The 27,090-nt window shown below is 45.0% G+C and overlaps 1 protein-coding gene across 19 annotated transcripts in view; it reads right to left on the bottom strand.

Moving 5' to 3' along the window:
• Positions 1 to 27,090, bottom strand: part of RBFOX1 (RNA binding fox-1 homolog 1) — a 2,433,924-nt gene that overhangs the window by 204,658 nt on the left and 2,202,176 nt on the right. For 17 of the 19 annotated variants that reach the window (XM_024984898.2, XM_059881313.1, XM_059881315.1 and 14 more), the window contains one exon: positions 1,668 to 1,910. In XM_024984898.2, coding sequence (XP_024840666.1) covers positions 1,668 to 1,910 — 243 coding nt within the window. Of the gene's footprint in view, positions 1 to 1,667; positions 1,911 to 10,596; positions 10,830 to 27,090 lie in introns of those variants that run through there. The other 2 variants (XM_059881319.1, XM_024984904.2) reach the window with 2 other exon arrangements.

Here is a 27,090-nt window from a genome sequence, read left to right as displayed (position 1 = left end):
AACATTCTAAGTGAAAGGAGACAGACACAAAAGGTCATATACTGTACGACTGAGTCTTTTGAAAAAGCCAGAAGAGGCAAATGTATACAGAAAGAAAGCAGACTGGTGACTCCCAGGGGCTGTGGGGAGGGAGGAATGGAAGACGTCTGCCTGATGGATACTAGGTTTCCTGTTGGGGAGATGGGGATGTCTGGGACTCTGTAGTGGTGATGGATGTGCTACACTGTGAATGTACTTAATGCCACTGGACTGTACATGATAAAATGGTTAAAATTTTTATATGTATTTTGGCACAATAAAAAAGGGAAGGCAATAGAAAACTTTCCAATTTACATTATTTTGAAAAATCTCCAAACTGAACTTCCAAGTGAATGAGGTACCAGGTAGCAAAGTTAGATGGTTGCCTTGGTTATAAGAAGGGGATGACAGAGGATGAGATGGTTGGATGGCATCACCCACTTGATGGACATGAGTTTGAGCAAGCTCCAGGAGTTGGTGATGGACAGGGAAGCCTGAGGTACTACAGTCCATGGGGTTGCAAAGAGCTGGACACAAGTGAGCAATTGAATTGAACTGAACTTGGTTCCAAGAAGACAGATGACGTTTCAAACCAATACACTTCTTCACAAATACTAGTTTTTCAGAGGTTAGGAGAAAGAGGCCTAAGTGCCTTGCACCTATAAAGTGTTCTGGAAAGAAGCTGCATGTGTCCAGGCTTCTCAAGAATTCCATAGAACAAGGTTTCCTAAATGTTTACATATACCTCTCCTGAGATGCACATTGCATGGCTACTTCCGGTGGTATGCAGATAAATGTGGTGTACTTTTAATCATCATTTTTGTTTAGAGTGACTAGCTTTTATGAATAGCCAGCAATATTGGTTTCCATTGGTAGTGGTGATAGACTGTTTCTTTTCTGTTTGTTTGCTTGTTTTTAATCCATTCCATCCATTCATAGGCAAGAAAGTTGACTTTTGGGTGCACAGAGGTATGTTACCACCACCATCAAAATGCAAAACAGTTCTACAAAATTCTCTTGCTGACTTTTGGCAGCCCAGGTCACCCATACCTCGGGGGCTATGCAATAAAGAAGACGCTAAGGACATAAGCCACAATGTGGGTGCAACTTGAATGAATTTGGCTAAGATATGGAGGGCTGGGGCGGGAACCCGGCAGGGGGTGGCTGCAAAGGACAGATGGATTGGGGGGTGATGGAAATATTCCCAAAATAGACTGTGGCAGTGGTTGTACAGTTCTGTAAATACCATAATGATCCCTGAATTGTATACCTTGAATAGGTGGATTTTACGGTATGTAAATGGCATCTCCAAAAAGGCAATTAAAAAAAAAAAAAAAAAGATTACATAGTGTATAATTCCACACAGACGACATAATCCCAGAAAAAGCGAAACTGCAGAAGCAGAAAAGAGATTAACATTCCCCTTTAACAAAACACGCGGTTAATGGGAAAATGTATTGATTTAAACCAGCGTCTCGAGACGATACGCGCAGGTGAGTGAGGTGAACCTGGAGAGGCTGGGACTCCAAAGATGAGCTTAGGGATCGCTTTTCAGGATGGGGCCCCCCTAGTTGCATAGGGGTGTGCCCCGCAGTCATTCCAGGAATCCTGGGGTACCGCCCTGCCCCCCGAAACCAGCGCACACTTACTGTGGCCGTGCCCGAGACGGTGTGCGCGCTCGTGTCCGCGGCGCTCTGCTCCGAGTGCGACTGCGCGGGAGGGTACAGGTTTAACGTGTGCTCCGGGACGGTGGTCTGGCCAGTGTACTCCGGTGCGGGGTGGGGGTGAGGGGCCGTGTATTCCGCGGGGATGCCGTTCTGAGGCGGGGCAAACTGGGCCGAAGCGTAAGGCTGAGCCATTGTGTCAGGGGCAGCTGCTGCTTCCTGATTACCCTGGAAAATCAGAGAGAGGGAGAGAAACCATGAGCGAGCACCAGGCAGAACCTTCTCCCCAGACCCAGGAACAACAGCTCCCCAGATGTCGCGTGGGTACCAGGGTGGTGCCCAGAGCCTGAGATGGGTACCATCTTCATCAGACTGTATAAGGATGAAGTAACCATCACCAGGGCCTCCCTGGTGGCTCAGTGGTAAAGAACCCGCCTGCCAATGCAGGAGACGTGGGTTCCATCCCTGGGTGGGGAAGATCCCCTGGAGAAGGAAATGGCAACCCACTCCAGTATTCGTGCCTGGGAAATTCCACAGACAGAGAAGCCTGGCAGGTTACAGTTCAGGTGGCTGCAAAGAGTCAGACAGGACTTAGCAACTAAAGGACAGAACAGTTATCACTGAGACAGGCCCACTGTACAGATGCAGAAATCGAGGCTCTGAAAGGTGGAAGACCCTTTCGCATGTCATGCAGCCCAAGAGCTACACAATGTGAGAGTCTGTGTTCTTCTGCACTGGATTTTTCTGGCAGGTCTTTCTAATTTCATTCCCATTTTGGAACATGTGAGCCTGTAGTCGTCGCCAGTGACAGCGGAGCCTTGATTTGATACTTAAAATGCCAAGAGAGATTAAATTGAACGTGTGTGTTCTTGAGAGGAGAGACAATTCGTGTAAGCATTAGAATTTAATCAACATTTTATGTGCTTTGGCTCACATAATGGGATGGGGGTGGTGGTCCTTTCAAGGGTCAGTGTGTGTGTGTGTGTGTGTGTGTGTGTGTGATGTTCTCAGAGCCAACATGAAGTGGCTGATGAAAATTCAAGACCTAATTTGGACAACGATGACCCTCTACGATAGTCTCATTTTAAGTGTCTCTGCAAAACATGGATTTGACTCTTAGCCTTGTTAATCAATGCCTCCCCCCGATTCCCTATTTTTTTTTTTATAAGTAGAGCATTATATAACAATTCGCCCTTCAGATCTAGGCAAAACATGCAATGTGATAATTACAGTCAAGTCAAAAGAATAAAAAAAGAAGTGTTCAAATGCTTCCCTTTCAGGAAACCTCTCTTTCCACCCCCACCCCCACAACTTTACTACCCTACACACACACACACACACACGTACACACACAGACGGCATCAGGGACTGTAACCCAGAGGTCTAAATTTTCCATGGTCTTAAGAAATGGGATTGCACAGTCAGAGAGAGAGAGGGAAAGCTTAGCAATTAAGCCCACCCAATAGTTCCCTCTCCCATTGTCTGTGGCCAATTAGATGTGACTTCATCCCTCCTGTAATGATACCAGGGCAACAATGTCAGAATCTCTCCCATCTCCAGAGTCCCTGCCACTGACATTTGAGAGCATCTTCAGCCCAAGCAACTTGAATACAGCAAAACCCATTATGACAGAGAGGCTAGAAAAAAAGTTTATTCTCAAGAGCGGTGCCAAGAGCTGGTGCATTTGTTTAGAAGGAACCTTAATTAGAATGTTAAAGATGACACTTGGAAGAGAACAGCACTTAGGATAAGTTTAAAACATTTTACAAGTGAAAACACCCCCAACAGGCCCTTTCCTCCCCTGGACTAATTTCTCCAAATGTCTGTGCCATCGGAAGCAAAAATGCACAGCCGTGGCTTTCTTGGCAACATGTTTTCACGGCACTGGGGGGCTGTGAGGGTCTGACTGTGCTGGGGTTGGATCGCTTGAGGTGCAAAGTTAACTATCTGTCCTTGGGAAACCACATTCACCGTCACTGTCGCTCACTGTTCAGCCTCTTCAAGGATAAGCCCAGTTCCCTCTCAGGGGACACGTCCACTCCCAGCCCATGACCTGCAGATGTGGCCGAACCTTCCTCTGGGTCACGTGACCCAGTCTGGCTGACCAGAGGGCTCTCCTCTCATGGCCACAGTGATGGGGGCTCATGCTCATCCCTCTAAGCCAGTTAGTGAGTTGACCCCTTGCCACTCCTGTGAGGCTTTATCCTGGGACCCGACTGGCGTTCAGGGAGGAAGTTCCTTCACTACGATGATTGGTAACTGGAAAACATAATACCAGCTTGGAGCTACCAAGAAATGCCTCTTGAAAGGGGGCCTCCCTAAAGCAGAAGCCGACCCGGAGGAAAACGGAGCCCAGAAATGGAAACGCAGACCCACTGAGTCCCCCTGACATCATCTGAAGTCTTGGATCCAGCTCTTTCTGCAGTCAGTAATGCTGCTGTTTAAATTCCATAACTCAGTAAATGTCTGTGTAAGTCCGATTTTCCATTACATGCAACCAAAAAGGTCTTGACTAATACCAAAAAAGAAAAAAAAATACTGTATATCAGCCAACTAGTATTCTTTTCTTCTACAGGGCTGCTCAATAGACTTGTGCACAGAAATTCCATGTGATGCAACTTCTTTCTGGCTCATGAGAAGTCCTAGAAGCTTTGGGACCTTGAGAATCCTCCAAAGGGAAATTCTCTGGGACAGATTTCACTTCTGCCCAAAGATCTATTTCAGCCTCTCCTGCCCCTCCCCTCGCTTGTCTCTGAAAGACGGTCTTGTAAAAAACACCAAGGGAGCCTGAAATGCTCACAGGATCAGGGGTAGAGAGAGATGGTCAATATAGACACGGCTTTCCTTGCTCCACCTTCAGTAGAAATGCTTTCACAGGAACGTATACGCCCACCTAGCCTTTCTGCATGGCAGAGCCATCTCAGGAAGACAGAACCAGTCCCACGTGCTTCTGCAAAGCAGCAGCTGCTCCGTGCTAGGATCTGACCCCTCTCGGCACTGCCCAGGGAAGGGCCTGACCTCAGGAAGCGTATGGTCTCTTTATCCTCTCAACAACATCATGTCTTCCTGTTTGCTGCCTCCTGTGCTTGGGGAGTTCTCTCCTACTCCCTTGCCTGGCTAGTCTCAGCTTCTCTCTCTCTTTTAAAATATTTATTTATTTACTTTTGGCTCTGCTGGGTCTTCATTGCTGTGCAGGCTCTTCTCTAGTTCAAAGAGCGGGGCTACTCTCAACTTGTGGTGTGTGAGTATCTCAATGTGGTGGTTTTTCTTTGGGACCTCGGGCTTTAGGCACATGGGCTTCCATGTTGTGGCTCCTGGGCTCAAGAGCACAGGCTCAGTAGTCATGGTGAATGGGCTTTGTTGCCCTCTGGCATGTGGGATCTTCCCGGACCAGGGATTGAACCCGTGTCTCCTGCATTGGCAGGCAGATTCTTTACCACTGAGCCACCAGGGGAGCCCTTGGCTTCTCTTTGAGGTTCCAGATCCCCCAGCCAGTCTCCTTGACAATAATATCACATCAGCTGCCTGTCCTCTATGCTCTACTTCAGCTTTGCTCACTTCCCATGTAACTCGAGGTACTGCCATTGCCTGATGATTTGCCTGTGAACATCCAGATGGTAGAAGGCTGCATCACATTCTCTGCTCTATCTCCAGGGTTCCAAAGCACACTGGCTGCAAAGTCAACAGACCCCAGTGTCTGTTAAGTGAGTGCATGCTTAGCCAGTGAACTCTGGGCTCTGTTAGGCTTCATTTGGCAACAGGATGGAGGAGAGGGGATAGGAGAGGGATGCACAAATGAACTCTGGAAGAAATCTGGCCCATGACTTGTGTTTGTAAATAAAGTTTTATTGGGACACACCATGCTCACTGTGCCCCAGTGGCAGACTTGAGTCACTATGATAAGAGACCATATAGGCCACAGAGCCTAAACTATTGAACTATTGGGCCCTTTGCAGAAAAGGTTTTCTCATCGTTGTGGCAGACTTATCATGAATCACGGGGACATCAGTTAAGAAGCTGTGTTTGCACAAATACTTTGGGCAGGAAATACAGTCAGTGGTGAAGCAGGGATAGAAAAGGGGGTGCCTTCTCCCTAAACCAAGGAGGGGGTGGCTCAGCCAGACTTGAAGAAAGCATGGTGGGAGAGGGATGCCATAGAATCTTTTCCAGAATGTTCTTTGTATCACCAGACATCTACACTGTACACACAAGTTCGTCAAACCCAGCAAAAGTGGGCTTATGAGAAGACCAGTGATGGTGTCACATTTCTCTGCTCCATCTGAAAGACATCCTCTTCAAACCAGAGCCCAGAAGACAAAGCGAGTGACACTCACATGTAGTGGGCATCAGGCATGGTGCTGAGCGTTTTTACAGCAAAAGTCCTTAAGCAAGGATGATTTCTTCCCAGGAGACATGAAGCAATGACTAGAGACACTCTCGTTTGTCACAACTGGGGATTAAGTGGCATCACAACTGGGGATTAAGTGGCACCAGCGTCTAGAGCTTCTAGGAGGCCAGAGATGCTGCTGAACACCCTACGATGCACAGGATCACCCCACCACCACCCAGGATTATCCAGCTCCGAAGGTTAATAGTGCCAAGGTCTAGACTCTGCTTTACATCTGGAATCCCACTTTATTTCATTGTAAAGGATACTGTGGCCCAGAGCTGATAAATAATATTGTGAGGTCACAGCCACAGGTATTTCTGAGGAAAGCCAGGAGCTGAACCAGAGCCCGTGTTTATCCCATGCCAAGGTATCTCTCATCTGGCAAGAAGATCCCCTGGTGGGGAGATACGTTTCTGATTTTAAATAAATAAGCCACTCTCTGTCACATATACAGTGACTCTGAGACCTGTTTTCCATCAGGAGGCATGTCAGGTGCTAGGGTCAGTCAGTCAGTTGCTCAGTCATGTCCAGCTCTTTGTGACCCTGTGGACTATAGCCCTCCAGGCTCCTCTGTCCATGGTTTTTTTCCAGGAGAGAGTACTGGAGTGGGTTGCCATTTCCTTCTCCAGGGTATCTTCCTGACCTGGGGATGGAACCTTCGTCTCTTTCATCTCCTGCACTGGCAGGCAGATTCTTTACCACTAGTGCCACATGGGGAGCCCGCAGATGCTGGGATATTTGATTCAAAGAGGCCAGGCTTCTGATTGCCAAACTGCGGAGGGACGAGGGGTATCCTCTGCAAGTGTTAGAATAGCAGCTTGGGAAATTTCCGCCACCTCAAGCCTGAAGTCTGGCTTCTGGAGGCTCTGAGGTTCCAAGGGCCAAGGGCAAGGACCAAGTAGGAGCACCACTGGAGCCAGGACAAATCCTAACCTCCACCCAAACCTGCACCAATCTGGCAAAACCAGGGTTCAGTTCAGTTCAGTCACTCAGTCGTGTCCGACTCTTTGCGACCCCATGAACTGCAGCACTCCAGGCCTCCCTGTCCATCACCAACTCCCAGAGTCCACCCAAACCCATGTCCATCAAGTCGGTGATGCCATCCAGCCATTTCATCCTCTGTCGTCCCCTTCTCCTCCTGCCCCTAATCTCTCCCAGCATCAGAGTCTTTTCCAATGAGTCAACTCTTCGCATCAGGTGGCCAAACTATTGGAGTTTCAGCTTTAGCATCAGTCCTTCCAAAGAACACCCGGGGCTGATCTCCTTTAGAATGGACTGGTTGGATCTCCTTTCAGTCCAAGGGACTCTCAAGAGTCTTCTCCAACACCACAGTTCAAAAGCATCAATTCTTCAGCACTCAGCTTTCTTTATAGTCCAACTCTCACATCCATACATGACCACTGGAAAAACTATAGCCTTGACTAGACGGATTTTTGTTGGCAAAGTAATGTCTCTGCTTTTTAATATGCTGTCTAGGTTGGTCATAACTTTCCTTCCAAGGAGTAAGCGTCTTTTAATTTCATGGCTGCAATCACCATCTGCAGTGATTTTGGAGCCCAGAAAAATAAAGCCAGGGTACTCAACTCTAACAGACAGTGTCCACGGTAGCCAAGGAGCCTACAGGTAGCACTCAAGTCCTTGGAACCAGAGATGCACTCCCATGCCTGGAGTTCTCAGACAGATGTTGGTGGGACCCCTGCGGTTTCTTATTAACACTGACAACCATTCCAAAGAGACCCTAATTAATATTCCCAACATTTACACTTTGGGCTAATTACATCTAATATTTAATTAAGATCATCGTTCTTCCTATGGAATTATTTTTCACCTTCAAAGGGCTTCGGAGATGTCTTTCTTTCCTCCCTAGTGATGCTCCCGGATTCTTAGCATGGTTGAAATGAATTTTCTGGAAAAAAATATATTCACTTTGTGCTTGCATGCTAAGTCACTTGGGTCATATCCGATTCTTTGCAACCCTATGGACTGTAGCCCACCAGGCTCCTCTGTCCACGAGATTTTCCAGGCAAGAGTACTGGAATGGGTTGTTGTGCCCTCCTCCAGGGGATCTTCCCAACCCAGGGATTGAACCTGTGTTTCTTATATCTCTGGCTTTGGCAGGTAGGTTCTTTACCACTAGTAAAGTCTTTACCACTTGGGAAGTCCATATTCACATTAAGGGCATCTTTTCCACTCTGGGTCAAGACAAGTCTTAAGTCACATGAACATGCTCCAGGGCGGGGGGTGGGGGGAAATGAGGGGAAGCTGAAGTCAATTTCATGCTGGTGGTAGGGATAGGCAACAATTATCCAGAGCATGCTGACTAGACATTCCCTGATTTGCAGAAGCTCCCTTCATCCCTCTGTGCTATGCTTACCCGCTCAGTTGTGTGTGACTCTTTGCAACCCCATGGACTGCAGCCCGCCAGGCTCCTCTGTCCATGGGATTCTCCAGGCAAGAATACTGGAGTGGGTTGCCATGCCCTCCTCCAGGGGATCTTCCCAATCCAGGGATTGAACCCAGGTCTCCAAAATTGCAGGCAGATTCTTTACTGTCTGAGGATCATCCCTCTTCTCTAATGCCAAATGCCTGCTTTTCCCAAATAAGTGGAATGATCACAGAGATGCTGATGTTTCCTAAGTCAGGGTGCTTGTGGGGGTATTGAGTTGACAGTGGAGGGTGATTCTGCCTTGCATGCACCTCCACATCATCCCTGAGGCTGGGAAAGATTGAGGGCAGGAGAAGAAGGGGACAACAGAAGATGAGATGGTTGGATGGCATCACCAACTCAATGGACATGAGTTTGAGCAAACTCTGGGAGACAGTGAAGGTCAGGGAAGCCCGGCGTGCTGCAGTCCACGGGGTTGCAACTCAGCAACTGAACAACCACATCATCGGGGTGGGGGCTTCAAAAGATTTTGCAATCCTAGCATCTGATTTTCAATGCCTGGACTTCCCTGGGTTACTGCTGAATACACAAAAGGGAAGAAAAAGAAGCCAAGACCTCGTGTTTTCCAATCCACCCTTGGTTGCTGCAGAACTGGGTAGAAATTTGAAATCAAGAGCATCTATTAGGATAAGTGGAAAAGAAACTTCGTCCTCCTGGGCCAAACCTCAATTAGAACAGCAACTCAACAGCAGCCAGATGACGTGGGAACCACCCCCCTCCCTTCATTCCCCGAAACACCCCGGTGGGTAGTTTGCACTCCAGTTACAGAGAGAAAAACGGGTTATTAAAATGCAACCAAGTCTGATTCACCAAAGGAAAAAAAAAATGCCATTTCAATTTAAATATTTTACTGAAGCATGAAATAGCCAGGATATTATTGCTATTTTAAGACAAATACCGTAATCTGACCATTAGCACAGTGTGTGGACTTCGCTGCTTGCAGGCATTCAGTGAGACGCCCCTCAAATACAAGGAGAATTTCCTTGGTCGCTGAAACATCCCACACCCTTAATTTTCCCAGGAGGCAGAGCCAGAGAGAAAACGGGAGGTGCTCTTTTTAATATTTTGGTGGGGTTTTGTTGTTGTTGTTGTTGTTAGACGTCTCCTTCTCCTGGGCACAGCCCTGACTGGTTTAATAAAGTAGTTTTGGGAAACTAACAAATGAACCAAGACTGGCAGCCCATCGGACTTGGCAAAATGTTTTGGCTCACCATCTAATGCAAAGCACATTTCAACTGCAGAAAAGAGTCCTTACGTGGCAGAGCACGGAACGGATTTATTCTTTTCACCGTGAACTGTCTGACTTTTACTGAGGGGGGAAACGTGCCTGCCAAGGTGGACTTTAAGTATCTTTCTTTCTCGTCTCTGTGTGTGTTTTCCCAGCTCTAATCATCAAACTTCTAGAGCATCCCTTCTCCTTTTGCGTCTGAAATTTATCTGTTCCCAGTCCATTTTCTTGTCCCCTCAAACCTCTTCTGGCCTAAACACAGCCCCCCCTAGTAAAGAAATGCATGGGAATGGTTCAGTTCTCCTAAACCAACTGATTACACCTCTCCACACCGCCTAGAAAAGCGGTGTCTCCTGCCCTGGGACCCACCCCTCCCACCAACTCTGACTAGAGAAAGGAGACTGTCCCTTCTCAGCTGCCTGCAGTTCTCCGTCCTGCTGACAGTTTGGTCGACTTGAGTTTCTCAGCCTGGTCTGTTCTACTTCTCTGGCAAGAAATTGCACATATTCAGAGAAAAGCCTCCAGTGCTGGACCGAAAAGAACTCAAACTGCATCATACCCCTGGGGGCACTGAAACCAAAGAAGGGAAATGCAAAATTACATCATTAACCTGCGGGTTCGAAGACCAGCTCAGTTCTTACACATCAAGCAGAAAAGCTCATGCACACGCACACACGCACACGCACACACACACACACACTTGGCTGAATTCCTCTGCTTTCCCTCCCGGCATGATTCAAGGAGCAAAATCCATATCACACAGAGAGTAACAGAGACTTCATACCAAGAAAGGCTTCCGCTCCATTCAAAGCACAGTTTCGAGTGAAACAGAAAAATGGGGGAAATGTACCTGCTGTACCATCCTGCTTCCTTTCTCCTCCATAAACTTAGCAGCTGTGCCAGTGCCACGCCACAGAGCATCTGGCAGGAGAGAGCCTCGATGAGGAGCGAGGGTGTGTGCGCTGTGCAACGTGGGGACGGCGGGGGTGCGGGAGGAGGGGGGGCCGGGGCCGCCCGGCTGACCTCCTCAACATCTGACTGCTCCCCAAACCAGCCCCAGAGGGGACTCCTTCCTGGAGCTGATCCATCAATCACAGCCCGCCCCTCCTCTGGCCCCTGCTCTCCCTTTCCGAGTGTACACTGAGCAGATGATTATATAGACGAGGAAAGGAAAAAAAAAAAAAGAAAGAAAACCCACACAGCGCTCGACTACATTAATAGCTGTTTAAAAAACATTAGAAATGCTATCCTCTGCACCGCCCGGAGCTGGAATTTTTCATTACTAAACTAAATATATGGTATGCAAGCAAACTCAGGAATTCCACCGGGAAGCTCACGCGACTTTCCTATTTTTGTTTTATATTTTCAAGAGGGTACGGGCAGGGGTGGGGGCAATGCCAAAAGGAGAAGGGGAGGAGAGGGAAGAGGGATGAAGACAGAGCTTGAAGAGATAAGAGAGATGGTGATGGATACGTTTTTTAAAAACACACCCTGAGAATACTGCAGATAAATGTATAACAAAGCTGAGTGGTTAATTGTAAGTTGATCTTAAAATACTGTCAGGGGCGAGTGTGTGGAAGATGCTCAGGCCTGGCTCCTTGGCAGACTCTCTGTGTGATCTCAGGCAAGTTGTTGCAATGCCCCGGGCTCCAGTATTTTGTTTTTTTTTTTGCTTCTGTTTAATGGGGAACATGATGAGTGACTTCACAGGGTAATTGTGAGAAGATCATGATAAAAATCAAATCACGGGAAAACAAACATGCACGGTGCCCTGCCTCAGAGGATGCGCTAGATAAACAGCTTCATTCATCACATTCAATAACGTGGTGAGCGAAATCCAAAACCATCTTTGTCCCCGAGGACCCAACAGGAAGGACCTGCAGTAGGTTCTGAAGAAAAGGAACCCACCCTTGACCACAGAACCCAGTAATGATCAAGGGCATGAAGGAAAATCAGAGTCTCTTGTTTTTCTCTTGTCTTGAACTTCTGTCTCTTCTAAGTTCATTTTTTTCTTGTTTCCCAATGAGCAAAAATAAAACCTCGTACAAAATCCCCTGCGATTTCAATGCCAAATGCTGCCTCTTTATTTAAAGCTGCAAATACTTTGTTCTTCCTTTATTATTAAAACTACAACCACCGCAGTGAAATGTCAACACAATCTCAGTTTTTATTTAGTCATGTCTTTCTGGCTCGCCCAAGGAGAGGTTTCAAGAGACCCATCCACTCTTTGCATGGACAGCCGCTTATCACTGAGACGCCTGCTTGGAAAGGAGAGATCTCGCTACACTGGAGGGAATGGATGAGGTTTCTGAAGTGATTAAACTTGTAATTAAATTGTATAACAGAGGAGGAGGTGAGGGCGGAGAAGGCTGCCCGGAAGAATTCCACTTTCCTGCTGATCTGTTGGTGGTGCTAGTTCAGGGAGCCCCTGGGTGATTTTTTTTTTTTTTTTTTAATTCCCAGCTTCCCAGGGTTGGAAAGAAAATCTGGATAAACAGTATTTGTGCCATTCTTACAGTCCTATTTCCAATCACAGTCTGGGGATGTGATTATTAATTAATTAATTAATGCAGGATGAAATTAAGCAGCTCTCTCAGGTTCCTTGGGATTCCCTGGTAGCTCAGTTGGTAAAGAATCCAATCTGCAATGTAGGAGATCCAGGTTCAATTCCTGGGTCGGGAAGATATGCTGGAGAAGGGATAGGCTACCCACTCCAGTATTCTTGGGCTTCCCTGGTGGCTCAGCTGGTAACGAATCCATCTGCAATGCAGGAGACCAATGTTCAATCCCTGGGTCGGGAAGATCCCCTGGAGAAGGGAAAGGCTACCCACTCCAGTATTCTGGTCTGGAGAATTCCATGGACTAGACAGTCCATTGGGTCGCAAAGAGTTGGACACGACTGAGCACCTTTCACTTTCACTCAGGTTCCTTAGAGAGATGCGTCTGCTCCCCTCTCAAAATCGCATCACCAGAGGACCAGAGCCCCTCCTCAAAGGACTCGCTCAACAGGTGGGCTCAGCAGTCATTCTTACGAGCCACAAGCTCCTTGTCCAACTAATAACTGAAGAGCTAAACTTCAGTTCTTCAATCAAAGGGGTCTTGCTTTCTCCTAGAAAGCAAAAAGTATGAGACCAAGACAGAAAGATTCCCTGGTGTTCTGGGGAGTGACAGAGAAAATGCAAAAACCCAAAACACAAAAAAGTCAAAACACCCAATAGCGGAGAATGTTTCAGGTGGAGACAATCAGAGTGAGGTAATAGGACATTACTCTTTAGCCCACAGGCCATCGGGTCACCTAGGGGTGGTCCTACAGAGCCAGATGCTAGAACTCCACCCCAGACCCACCGGCTTAAAATCTCTGAGGGTGGGTGGGATCCAGCCTCGGATGCTGTGTAAAGGTGTCTCAGACTATTCTTATACACAATTTTGGGGTGAAATGTATTGTTTTCAAATTACAGGTGTGATCCCTTGGGATGTAAAACTCTGGTGGCGGGTTATTGCATCAACATTCTCTAAATGAAATAAACTATACCGCACTGGGAAAGAATAGAATAGAGTAAGAGAAATGTTTCATGAAACTTTTATGCGGGTGAATTGGGTTGTGATGTAAAATCTTTTATGGGTCGCAATAAAATAAGTAAAATAAAAAACTCTATGCTGGGTAATTTCCCTGTTGGTTGCCATCTAACTTTTTATTGGTGCTGTGACTACGGGGTTGGAGACAAATGCTGAAAAATCAGAAACTCAATGGAAGTATTGTGTATCCCATTTCCTCGTTTATTAACATAAATCAAAAATATTTTCCTTCCTAAAAAAAAAACAAAAACAAATATTCTCCTTTCTGATGAGGCTCTTGTGATGCTCTAGGGATCAAATCTATGGGAATGTGTTTCATAATCTAGAAAGACCTTGAGCATATATACCCACTGTAGGGATGAAATCAGTCCCCTTTCTAGTCCAGCAAAGTTCTTTCTTCTCTGAAAAACACATGGGCAGATGCGCTGGATTCATTCTACTCTGTGCCGGGCACTTTAATCCCCATAAGCACCCCCAAGAGATAGATATTCTAGTCTTTTTAAAGGTAAGAACACTGAGGCTCCAAACAGGTGAAAAAATATTTCCCACTACGGGAGTTTGTAAATTTGGTAAGTGGTGGAACCCAGAACTTGAACCTGATGTGGTGTTATTGAAGAGTTCCTGTCACTGAATCCATGCTAAGACGAAGATGGAGATGATATTGATGATAAAGAGGATGGAGATGATGATGGTGGGGATGAAGCTGATGGTGATATAGTGATGATGATGAAAATGATAAAGATGGAGATGACGGTGGTGATGAAGATGATGGTGATGATAAGAAAACTTTTCTCGAGTACTAACTATGTACTAGTCACTGTTCTAAGCACCAAAGATACAAAATTCAACAAAGCAGCTTTGCCTATATTATCATATTTGATAAGAACCCAGTGTAGCACCTACCATCATTCTCTTTTTAAGCTAGGTGGAGTTATCGGGTGGGCCATAAGGTTCATTCAGGTTTTTCATAACACCTTACAGAAGAACCCAAATGAACCTTCTGGTCAATCCAGTACTTCCTGCCATTCACACAACTAGAAAAAACTAGTTAACCAAATCCATCAGACTCCTAAGCCCCAAGCCCCACATCCTTAAACACCTGGAGATGGGTTCAAAGCTGACCTCCAGGTCAGCTTACAAACTGATCTTGTAGTTGGTAAGGTGAGTATACAAACCTTGGTTTCCTAACTACATGAGCTTACTAAAAAAAAAAAAAAAAAAAATCTCTGGAACAAAGAGCTCTGCAATTGCTCTGGGACCATAATTCACAAAAAACCAACAAACAACCACGATAACAGGAATCCATGTCACAGATTGGAGAAAAAGCAATTTGTTTCATTTCACTTTCCCAGCCTCCGCAGGGAGGCACAGAGGAGAGAGAGGCCAGGAGCCACCTTGCCGTGGCTGAAAACCCCAGCCCCAGAAACACAAAGCAGGGGAGGCGGGGCGGATTTGCGACAGTGAGGTGTCACGCTTATGAAATGTTCCATCCTGACGTTCCATGTGGAGCCACAGAAGGCAACGGAGAGGCTGTTTTTCTCAACTCCTTAAAAGTTAGGGACAATCAGATATTTATGGCACTTGGTGTTAATCAGTAGCCTTGACATGGTGGCTTATGAGGTGGTATTTCCAAAGAGAAATGTGCTTGTGTCAAAAACAAACAAAAACAATTATTAGCCTCGAGCAAGTGAAGTTCCCAGCCAACAGTCTCGGGCACTTAAGAACAGGGGCTTTCTTATCTTGCTCACTGCATCCACAGGGTCTTAGAGGACCCTGACTTGTCCTTTAAAATCCTGGTCAAAGTCTGACATGATGTACACTTTGATTTTGACATTATGTGTATTTTTACATTACATATATTGGGTTGGCCAAAAACTTCATTTGGGTTTTCCTGTAAGACTGCAGTCCTCACCAAGGACTGGTTTCATGAAAGACAATTTTTCCAGGGACCAGGGAGGGAGAGGGGTATGGTTTTGGGATGATTCAAGAGCATTCCATTTATGGTGCACTTTATTTCTGTTGGGCTTCCCTGATGGCTCAAACGGTGAAGAATCTGCCTGCAATGCAAGAGACTTGGGTTCGATCCCTGGGTCGGGAAGAACCCCTGGAGAAGGGAATGGCTATACCCACTTCAGTATTCTTGCCTGGAGAATTCCATGGACAGAACAGCCTGGCACACCATAAGGTCACAAAGGGTTGGACACGACTAAGTGACTAATGCTCACTCACTCACTTATTTCTAGTACTATTACATCAGCTCCTCCTCAGATCATTAGGCATTAGATTCTGGAGGTTGGGGGACCCTTCTGTAAGATATTACAGTAAAATCTGCAGTTTGAGGTCTGTCTCCAACTAGACTGTAAACTTCCTGAGGGCAGGAACCCCTGGTGATTTTTTTCTCACCACTGTTGCCTGGAGCATCTTAAAGAGTGGTATGCACATGCCCAGAGTCCGAATGTTTTGTCCCTTGAAAAATTCTCAGGTCCCGATGAGGACTAAGATACGCTCTGACTCACCCAGTAACTCAGGGAGCCGGGAAACAAAGTCAAACCATCAAGTGTTGCCCTGCATTCTTGGAAAAAAAAATTTTTTTTCCCTATTGAAATATCCCAACATCATACTGAAAGATTTCTTGTTGGAAAGCCAGGCGGCATAGGGCTTCACTTCTCTGTCTGTGAAATAGCTGGAAATGCCTTATTATTGCCCATTATAAATAGAAAAAAAAGTACCAGGCAGAATAGCAGCTTGTCACTGAGTTCATTCTCAGCATTAGATAATGGTAGCTACTTGATATACATGTCTAATTTCATCTTTACAGGAAGTGTGTTTTTACTAAACTTATTTGTTATCAAACCCATTTCACAGATAGAGAAGCAAAAGGTTTCTGGAAGCTAGTAAGTGGCAGATGTGTGCTCACTCACTCACTCTTGCCCGGCTCTTTGTGGCCCCATGGACTGTAGCCCACCAGGCTCCTTTGGCCATGGACTTTTCCAGGCAAGAATACTGGAGAGGGTTGCCATTTCCTCCTCCAGGGGATCCTCTTGACCCAAGGATCAAACCCGTGGCTCTTGTGTCTTCTGTATTGGCAGGCGGGTTCCTTACCAGTGAGCCACCAAATGTCAGAGGCAGACCTCAAATCCACATCTTTCTCCAAAGCTGAGGTTCCTTCAAGGATGCTATCATTGGCCTCTGTTGGCTAAGATGAGCGTGGATATCTGTAAGGGCTATAGTAGAACTATTCAATCACGAAATATTTTCTGAAGTATTCTAGCCAAAGTCGGAAGTTACCAAAAAGGCATGAGATCTTGTTCTTGTCATCTCAAGATCCAGAACCCAAGAGGGGTTAGTAGTGTTAATGATGATGATGGTGATTATAACATTATTAATAACAACAAGAATATAATTAGAAGTGCTTCCCTGGTGGCTCAGTGGTAAAGAATCCACCTGCCAATGCAGGCGACATGGTTTTGATCCCTGATCTGGGAAGACCCCACGTGCCACGGAGCAACTGAGCCTGTGCGCCACAGTTATTGAGCCTGTGCTCTAGAGCCTCGGAGTTGCAAGTACTGAAACCCACGTGCCCTAGAGCCCAAGCTCTGCAACAAGAGAAGCCACTGGAATGAGGAGCTTGCTCACTGCAACTAGAGAGTAGCCCCTGCTTGACCCTAGAGAAAAGTCTGTGCAGCAACAAAGACCCAGGACAGCCAAAAATAAAAATAAATAAATAAGGATATAATTAGAATGGCTCTCAACATATGCATTCTATTGCCCTAAGTGTTGTATAAATGTAACTCCCTCAATGCACTCCACAGCCTCCATCATTATCTTCATTTTATAGATGGGCAGCTTTGAAAGACTATGCAAATAATCTGAGGTCACCCCAAGCGGCAGGATGAAAAATCATAGTTTGACCAATCTAATTCTAACTGCAAAGCAAGAAGTTGAAAACAAAAAAAGTTAGGACAGTTGCTGTGTGTCCTTCATCCAATTTCCCCCAACGTAATCTCTCGTATGACTATAGGAAACTGTCAAAACCAGAAACTGACATTGGAGGGCCACGTTCATGGCTGCAAACACAAAGGGAATTTAGGGCAGCACCAGTTCAGCCATCCTCTTTTGCGTCAATAGCATGGCCTCACTGTCACTGCCACGCATCCCTGAGTGCTAGCTGGAGCTGCCCACCACCATCCCAAATAGAGTGGTGCAGACAGTAGGGCAGATGAACTAATTGACAATTGAACCAAGCAAATAAATACTAGCAGAAACTGTTTCCATAATGGAAGGAACAGATCAACACGTTTTAACTCATCATTCCACAAAGACCCTTCATCTCCTGGGTATGGAGGAAACCTTCAATCCACAATCCACCTCCTTTTACAAGGAGCTAAAGAAGGTGGAAGGGGGGAGTTCTTGCCACCACCACCAGGGTAACATCAGCGTCAAATTTCTATCCAAGGTGAATTTCAAAGACTTGCACCATTGCTAATATTACTACATTTAACCATATTCACAACAAGAAAAGAATGGCGTGTGTTCCCCTAAACAGCTTGCTTACAGTTACCCTGCAGATATGACTTGGGATAATATTGCTGTGCTACTTACTCCATCGTAGCTATCCAGGGGATTCTCTGCCTGCATCTAAAATAGGAAACTAATAGATTTGGTGTAAGACAACTTTCTCTGTAAGAGAGGGGGTTGCTGCACACACAGCAAGCACCAAGTAACCCAGAGTAGTGCCAGCTCCACCGTGAATGTTGCTAATTGAAGCAACCTCACTCACATCACATTATGAAAACTGAATTTTCTACCTATCAGGCAAGTTTATTTCCCAAGGACACTAATCGACATTTCTTCCTTGGTCCTCTCTCAAAGGTGGATCCTAAACATAGCTGAGACAACCCAAGACCTTGAGGAGACATGACATTGTTAAGATACAGAAGCTATGTACCACCTCCACATAACTTATCATGAATTTCCAGAACCAAACCTTTGAGGTTTCATTTTTTTTTTTTTTTTGGTGTTTTCAGTTATCCAATCTCCCTTGTTGTTGTTCAGTCACTAAGTCATGTCCGACTCTGTGACCCCATGGACTGCAGCACGACAGGCTTTCCTGTCCTTTACTATCTCCCAGATAGTGAAGAGTTTGCTCAAACTCATGTCCATTGAGTCAGTGATGCTATCCAACCATCCCATTCTCTGTCACACCCTTCTCATCCTGCCCTCAATCTTTTCCAGCATCAGAATCTTTTCCAATGAGTCTTTTCCAATCTCCCTACGTGGCTATTATGAGCCTCTCCTAAGAATGTAAATTCCTTCAAGGCAGGGACTTGCCATCTTCATCTTTAACACTTCCCTCTTTTTCTTCCGTCCTTTGTAATCAGGTGTTTGACATGATAAATATCTGTTGGCTTGCATTCACCTTACTTGTAGAAAGATGTCTAATCTGGTTAAGGCAACAGGCAAAGATGATAAAATATGACCTTGTCTTTCATTGTGTGTTGCATAAGTTTTAGCCTCTAATAGTTTGCCAACTTGAAAAAAAGGCTGTCACAAAATGAATTATACTTGGATTTGGAAGAAATGAAATTAGGAGAGACTGCCAGAAAGCAAGGGCAATGAACTATTCAATTAGGCAAGAACTTGATATTCATGCCATTGTTTCAGTAGCAAAGTCCTGGGCATCTTTGGTATGGCAGGTCCTCTGCTAGCTTCAGGGGCCACAGTGGTGACAAGGATTCATGCAGCCCAGAAACCTCTGCAGCTCTAAGTTGGCAGAAGTCACAGAATAACCCGGGAATGTACAGTTTAATGGGGTATGTGCCACGAGAAGAGAAATATACAGAGCTAAGAGAGCTCGCCAATCCCCTATGGTTTATCAAAGAGGGCTTTCCAGAAGAATTGACATCTAAACCTTGAGCTGAAGGGTGAGTAGAAAATAGCCAGATAGTATGAAACAGGTTGACAACATCATGTGTGGAAAGGCCAGTTTAATGCTGCAGAAGGAGGAAATACCTCATACCTGGGGTGGCAGAATCAATGAAAACGAAGTAAAAGAAAGTGGTGAGGTTATTTTCAGAGCCATGGGAGAGCTGAGATAGAGACCTGGAGGCTACTGGATTGTAAGGCCCTTGAGGGAAGAGACCTGAATTATCTGGGCCCTTGAGGGAAGGTCTGCATTACTGAGTACTATCTTCCCAGGAGTATTTGAATGGCATGCATAGAGTAGATGCTCAAAAACATCTTGGTGAGTCACAGAGTAAATGCAATGATGGTAAATAAAGTCAAGGGAAGAGTGAAGAAAAAGAAAAGAGAGGGATCTGATCTTTTAAACTACACTCTTTGATGATACCTTTTCTCTTGAGGAAACTCAAATGTTTGAAACTGAAGAAATAAATCAATAAATCAGGTAGTCAGTTTAGGTAAATAAATAGGACAGAGTTGATCACTCCCACCATAGACATCATCACAGTTGCTTGGCCAAGGATACAATGTAAAGGCTTCTGGGAGCATTCAAACAGGGTCTGTTTGAACCTCCCTACCACATTGGAAAGTAGGTAGGATGGGTACCGTATATACCCATTTAACAGAAGAGAAAGTTGAGGTCAAGTAACTCAGTGACATGTCCAAATTCAGACAGCAAACACATTCTAGCTGAGATCTGAACTCTAGATATACTCCACTGCATTACACGGCTTCCTAAATTTTCCATCCATATGACGCAAATGTCTGGCTATATCAACAGACTTAACTGCATGATGCATTTCTGGGTTTCCTCCATCCTCATTTCATAAACTTTTATACAGAGAATAAGAGAAATAAACAGGGCCAGTAATGACAATTGAAATTCCCATCAGAACAAAGGGGAGATAAAACTTTATTGGCTTTACAAATTCAACACAATCCAACTTGGCATGAACATGCCAGTATTGAAGTTATTGCTATTTGTAAAACAGTAAGTCAAGAGAGATTGAAAACAAAGAACTCCATTTTCCTAAGTGAAGAACCAAGTTCAGTAACTGGTGCTGCCCCAACACAAGGGTCTCTTGAGCCCTGGACGTTCAAACAAAGCACCACTGGAAACTGGAAAACCTTGAATTCTTTACATATGTTTGGTCAGTGCACAAGTATTTTCCTGTAGCTAAAGATGTGTGATGTTTTAAGGATATCTGCCTCCATGAATTGGAGAAGAAATGGCACCCCACTCCAGTACTCTTGCCTGGAGAATCCCATGGACGGAGGAGCCTGGTAGGCTGCAGTCCATGGGGTCGCTAAGAGTCGGATACGATTGAGCGACTTCACTTTCTTTTCACTGTCATGCACTGGAGGCGGAAATGGCAACCCACTCCAGTGTTCTTGCCTGGAGAATCCCAGGGACGGAGGAGCCTGGTGGGCTGTTGTCTATGGAGTCGCACAGAGTCGGACACGACTGAAGTGACTTAGCAGCAGCAGCAGCAGCAGCCTCCATGAATGCTGAGCTGAGAACAGCGCACAGTTTGGAGTAAAACAGGGCTGGACTGACTTAAAGAAGAGGTTTTGCAAAATGTCAAGGTGGATCCAAGGAGGAGAGTGAAATTTGGGGAAAATGGAAGAAGTCCACTTTATTTGTGTATAAGATAGAATTTGCCTAATGACAAGATATTTTATTTAGATACAACAGCATGTAAGTGTGGCCAAATAAAATGTGTGATCACTCTGTGTACAAATGAAGATACTGAAGTTAATTTATCTGAACAGTTGTGAGGCAGTTTTAGCTAGGACACTGAGGCTGATGGAAGTTAAGTACGTTTAATTCAAAAGACCTTCAAAGCAGCATATGTAAATATTTTCAAATGCGATCACTGCAAAGCAGGTGCCTTTGCAGAGTGGAACTGCCCATCAATAACATTCATCCTCTTCACATCCAGTTTTCCTAGTTTGATTTTTAACCTGCCTATCTTTTTCAGACAAAATGGAATATTCTTGGGACCCACCCGGAGTAGACAAAAAACGGTCCTTATAGTCAAGTATTATTAATTCATGGATCCAATTTAGGTTTAATGAACATATGCTGTTATAATGAACACGTGCTGTTAGAGGTTGAATTGTGCTCCCCCCATTAACTTTTTGAAGTTCTCGCCCCCTCTATCTCTCAATGTGACCTTACTTGGGAATGGAGTCACTCATTGTAAATGTAACTAACACGTGTTAACACGAGGTCATGCCAGAGGAGGGTTGGCCCCTAATTTGATACAACTGTTCTTATAAAACGGGGGTACTTTGAACATAGACACACACACAAGGAGAACATCATGTGAAGATGAAGGCAGAGACCAAAGTGATGCTTCTACAGCCCAAGGACACCAAAGAAAGCCAGCCACTCACCAGAAGCCAGGACAGAGGCATGGACCAGGATCATCCTCACAGCCTCCGAAAGGAACCAACCCAGCTGACACTTTAGATCTTGGACCTCTGGCCTCCAGAACTCTGACAAGACATTCCTGCTGTTGAAGACTCCTGGTTTGTGGTACTTTGTCATCGGAGCCCTAGGAAACTCATATACTTAGTCATGTACTCTAGTACTAGTACTGTCCAGAGACACGTGTTAAATGAAATCTCTCCCTACCACGTAGAGCGTAAGATGCAAAGACAGAACTATAACAACCAAGGAAACCCCCTGAAAATAATCCAATATCTTGTCTTCTTATTCCACCCTTTACAATGCAAAGAAGGAAGTTTGGACACACGATCATTTTCATGCAATCTTATCTCATCTCTGGGAAGCAGATCTTGGGATCTGGATAGGAAAAGTTTAAGAACTTGAGAGATCTGTCCAGGCATTGTGGCCCCACCTCAGGCTGTCCTATTGTATGGCCGTGAGCTACGTGTGGTCACTGAGCAGCTGGAATGTGGTTAATCAGATATAAGGCGTGTTGCAAGCACAAAATGCACACTGAATTTCAGAGACGAGGTACAAGGAAAAGAATGCAAAGTATCTAATAGTTTTATTTTGATTCCAGGTTGAAATGATACTTTGGAGACACTGGATTAAATAAAACATTTTCAGTTATTGTTGAGACGTACTGGGTTGAATAAAACCTTGAAATTAAATTTACCTGTTTCTTTTTACTGAGTTTAATGTGACTACCAGAATAACAACAACAACAAAAAGTCTATGTGTGGCTTATATCACCTTTCTGCTGGTCCATGGTGCTGATACCCATTGGTCCAAGTGGTATATAGAGCTGGGTTGGATTCATATTTGTCATTGACTAACTCATGGGCATAGTGGCTCAGCAGTAAAGAATCCGCCTGCAGTGCAGGGGACGTGAGTTCGATCCCTGGGTTGGAAAGATCCCCTGGAGAAGGAAATGGCAACCCGCTCCAGTATTTTGCCTGAAGAAATCCCATGGACAGAGGAGCCTGGTGGGCTCCAGTCCATGGGGTTGCAAGAGTCAGACACAACTTAGTGATTAAGCCACCACCAATTGATGGACAGAACTAGGAGTGAACTAACACCATTGAAATATTAAGCCCTTGCGCCTCCACAATACCAAGCTACCTTCTTGGCACCAAAGGAAAACGGCTTCAGAAACAACCTTGTTGAGAGGAATCCAGAAGAGGAAAGTCTGATTCCTACACCACTGCCCCCCCACCCCATCTTTGTGATGTTAAAATCCTTCACTTTCCCTGACCCTTTCTGCACAATTTCAGCATCAACCCCAAGACAGCCTTCACAGAGGCCGCGTCTGAACAGAACATAACTTTCACTTTATCAAATCCGACAAAGCTTCCCAAGGCTCTTGAGAATCTGTCTAAAGTACCTGTTTGGGGACAGGCGAGGTAAAAGCCTTTTAAAAGCTTGTTTTAACTCTGTGTGAAATCAACTGACTAATATTTATACTGGGCAGCTTTCTGCAAAGATGAAATAAACTCTTTACAAATAGCCTACAGAGCTCAGACATTCACTGTGTGTGTGAGGTCAGGGAAGAACCTTGAACACGCTCCAGTATGCAACATGCTTAAGGCACAAGCAGACAGTCTGAGTTAGTTCTTGTTCTGCAAGGTTATCCACTGGATTTGATCAGAAAGGAACTAGCTCGTCTTTAAATCTCATAGACACATAGTAGGACATCTTGCTTTCATTCATTCATTCATTCATTCAGTCACTCAAGATGTATTTCCTGCCTGTGTCTTTGGCACAGAGAGATGCCCAAGGACACTTTGATTCAGTGTGCCTGGCTCCTGGTGGGCTCAGGATCAGCATTTGTGTTTGTATGAATGTAAAATGGGCTTCCCAAGTGGCGCTAACGGTAAAGAACTCATCTGCCAAGGCAGGAGATATAAGAGCTGTGGGTTCGATCCCTGGGTAGGGTAGATCTCCTGGAGAAGGCAATGGCAACCCACTCCAGTATTCTTGCCTGGAGAATCCCATGGAAAGAGGAGCCTGCTGGGCTACAGTCCATGGGGTCGCACAGAGTCAGACACGACTGAAATGACTAAACATGCACATGAATGTAAAATACATTCAGGCATGAGAAAACTGTCTCTTCTCAAGTGGAGATTTAAAAGATGGATAAAGATAGATGCAGGAAAATCAACAATCAGAGCAAGTTTCATGGATTTTTAAGAGTCTACATGCATATTATTATGGGAGCCAGAGTGGAAGCATCCCAGTTCAGAGATGGAAGGTGTAGCAAATGCTTCTCGAAGGATATGATGGAGATGAGTCTTAAAGGAGAAGTTGGAGTGAATTAGGGGGAATCTAAAACAGAGGGAAAGCATGGAGATCAGGGAAAGAAAGAACACAGAGAAGACTCCTTTGAGTGAACTATGTGGGTGGTGGGGATTCAACAGAAACTGGAGCTAGAAATGAGGTTGCAGATATACAGACAAGAAAAGGGAATGTCAGGTAAAATAGCTTGGATTTGATTCCTTAAGGAATGAGAAGCCATTGAAGAGTTCCAGGAATGGGGATGAAACGGTCAAATCTGGGCTCTACAAAGAGTATTCTGACCACTGAACAGCAAATGCATGGGAGAGAAATGATGGAGACAGGGAAGAGCAAAGATGACCGCAGACAACCACAAATGAGATGACAAAGCAGGGGAGACAAAGCAGAGATGGAGCAGGGCAGATGGACTCAGGGACCCACTCCTCAAGCTACTTTTCTGCATCAGTAAGGATGCTAATGGTTCTAATCTTCATGTGTGCCATATTTCTTGGGTCCAGTGCAAACTCATTGATGTTTACATTTTTAATAGGACTCTAAAGACCATACTCTCTCCTCACCATGAGAAAGAGATGAGTAATTATATGAAAGATGGAAACTGTTTTTGTGTCTGGAGAAGGCAATGGCACCCCACTCCAGTACTCTTGCCTGGAAAATCCCATGGATGGAGGAGCCTGGAAGGCTGCAGTCCATGGGGTCGTGAGGGTCGGACACTACTGAGCAACTTCACTTTCTCTTTTCACTTTCATGCAATGGAGAAGGAAATGGCAACCCACTCCAATGTTCTTGCCTGGAGAATCCCAGGGATGGGGGAGCCTGGTGGGCTGCCGTCTATGGGGTCACACAGAGTTGGACATGACTGAAGCGACTTAGCAGCAGTAGCAGCAGCACTCTGTGTCATGAGAATTCTGAAGTGGTCAAATTAAAGAAGCAAAACTTCTATCTAGGATTATACTGTTGGACTAGAAATACATTCAAGCAAAACAAGGCCTACTATGAACTTCATATGTGCCAAGCTCTTGAGTCCAGGTTATGGGAAAAAATGTTAATGATGATGATGATGACCATTAATAAAGCCCTTTGTATTGCACACCCACTAAATCCTTATAAGGACTCTGAGTAATATATTATTATCTCCATTTGCCAGATGAGAAAACTGAGGCTCAATCAAGGAATGACTTATTCACAGCCACACTGCTCTTAAGAGCTACAGCCAGAATGTGACTCCAGCCTGGGGTCTTTCTACTACCCCATATTCTATAGGCTTTCTCTGGGGCATCATCTTTAGTGGTCTCCCCTTTCTATGGGATCCCTTATTAATCATCTTAAGGATTCAAAAATAAATTTCAACGAACAGTATCAATGAGCTTCTGCTGGTTTTCCAAGAAATTGTCTGCTGTCTTTGAGGGAACAGAGAAAGAATGAAAGAAGGAGATAGCATGATTCCCAATACTAAACAGCCTAAAGTCTGGGAAGGGGGACCGTTTGCCGAGTTCTAAAATGCAAGCCCAGGATGTCCCTGGTGGTCCAGTGGCTAAGATTTTGAGCTCCCAATGCAGGGGACCTGAGTTTGATCCCTGGTCAGGGAACCAGATCCCACATGCCACAACAAAGGGTTCACATGCTACAATGAAAGATCCTGTGTGCCACAACTAAGACTCGGCACAGCCAAATAAATAAGTGAAAAAATAATAAGTATTTTTTTTAAAAAAGAGTCCCCCTTTTCCTCATACAAGAGAGGGAGACACCTTTTAAAAATTCAACCCACCTCTGAAGCCAAAAGGCCTGCTGTGTAAATTCTGATTCCCCCTCTTTAATAAAAAAAATTTTTAATTCAATGTAATTTTAAAGGTTACATTCCATTTTCAATTATTACAAATTTTTGGCTATTTTTCCCGTGTTGCACAATACATCCTTGAGCCTGTCCTATATCCAGTAGCTTGTACCTCTCACACCTCCAGGCCTTTTTGCCCATCACGCCCTCCCCACTGGTAGCTACTGGTTCGTTCTCTCTGTTGTCCCCTTCTTTTTCGCTGTATTCACTAGTTTGTTGTATTCTTTAGATTCCACATGTAAGTGATACCATGCCGCATTTGTCTTTTCTTCCATTTGACTTATTTCAGCTATCATAATACCCTCCAAACTCACTGAATCCTGTGTCTCCTTCTTACTAGGTGCTTGCTCTTGAGTAAATAACATTAACTCTGTGCTTTGCCTCTCTCTGGTAAATTGGGGATACTAATAGTGCATCCTTATGGAGCTGTCTCAGAGAAGGCAATGGCACCCCACTCCAGTACTCTTGCCTGGAAAATCCCATGGACAGAGAAGCCTGGTAGGCTGCAGTCCATGGGGTCGCTAAGAGTCAGGCACGACTGAGCGACTTCACTGTCACTTTTCACTTTCATGCATTGGAGAAGGAAATGGCAACCCACTCCAGTGTTCTTGCCTAGAGAATCCCAGGGACAGAGGAGCCTAGTGGGCTGCTGTCTATGGGGTCACACAGAGTCGGACATGACTGAAGCAACTTAGCAGCAGCAGCAGCATGGAGTTATCTGTGGAATAAATTAGGCAAAGCATATAAAGTTCCTATCACCATCCTGAAAATACATATCCAATTATATTTGTTATAACAGTTATGGTATATGGGCTATTATTACCGTTACTGTTATTTGAAAGAGACGTAACTTGCATGAGAGTGTACAGTGGATGAAGGGACATTTTCCAGAAAAAAAAGCAAAGAGTCAAAATCTAGCCTGGGAGGAGACAAGCAGGCTGAGGGAGCAGAGAAGAAACTTGACTCATCACACCCACAATCACACACTAGGCTTAGAAAATAACACACTGGTCTGGGGGGGTAGGAAGGGCACAAAGGATTTCTCGCTGAACTGCGTCTTCCAAGTCTTGAACTGAGCTTTTTTTTTTTTTTTGGATAAAATGTTCTTTTTCTATTTGCATATTGTCTTTCTTTAAATTTATTTTTAATTGGAGGATAATTGCTTTACAATATTGTGTTGGCTCCTGCCATACAATAACTTGAATCCTCCATAAGTATGCATATGT

The sequence above is a fragment of the Bos taurus genome, chromosome 25, assembly GCF_002263795.3.
Source record: "Bos taurus isolate L1 Dominette 01449 registration number 42190680 breed Hereford chromosome 25, ARS-UCD2.0, whole genome shotgun sequence".
NCBI lineage: Eukaryota > Metazoa > Chordata > Mammalia > Artiodactyla > Bovidae > Bos > Bos taurus.
The sequence above is the reverse complement of the archived record's forward strand: the minus strand, read 5'-3'. Positions and strand labels throughout refer to the sequence as shown.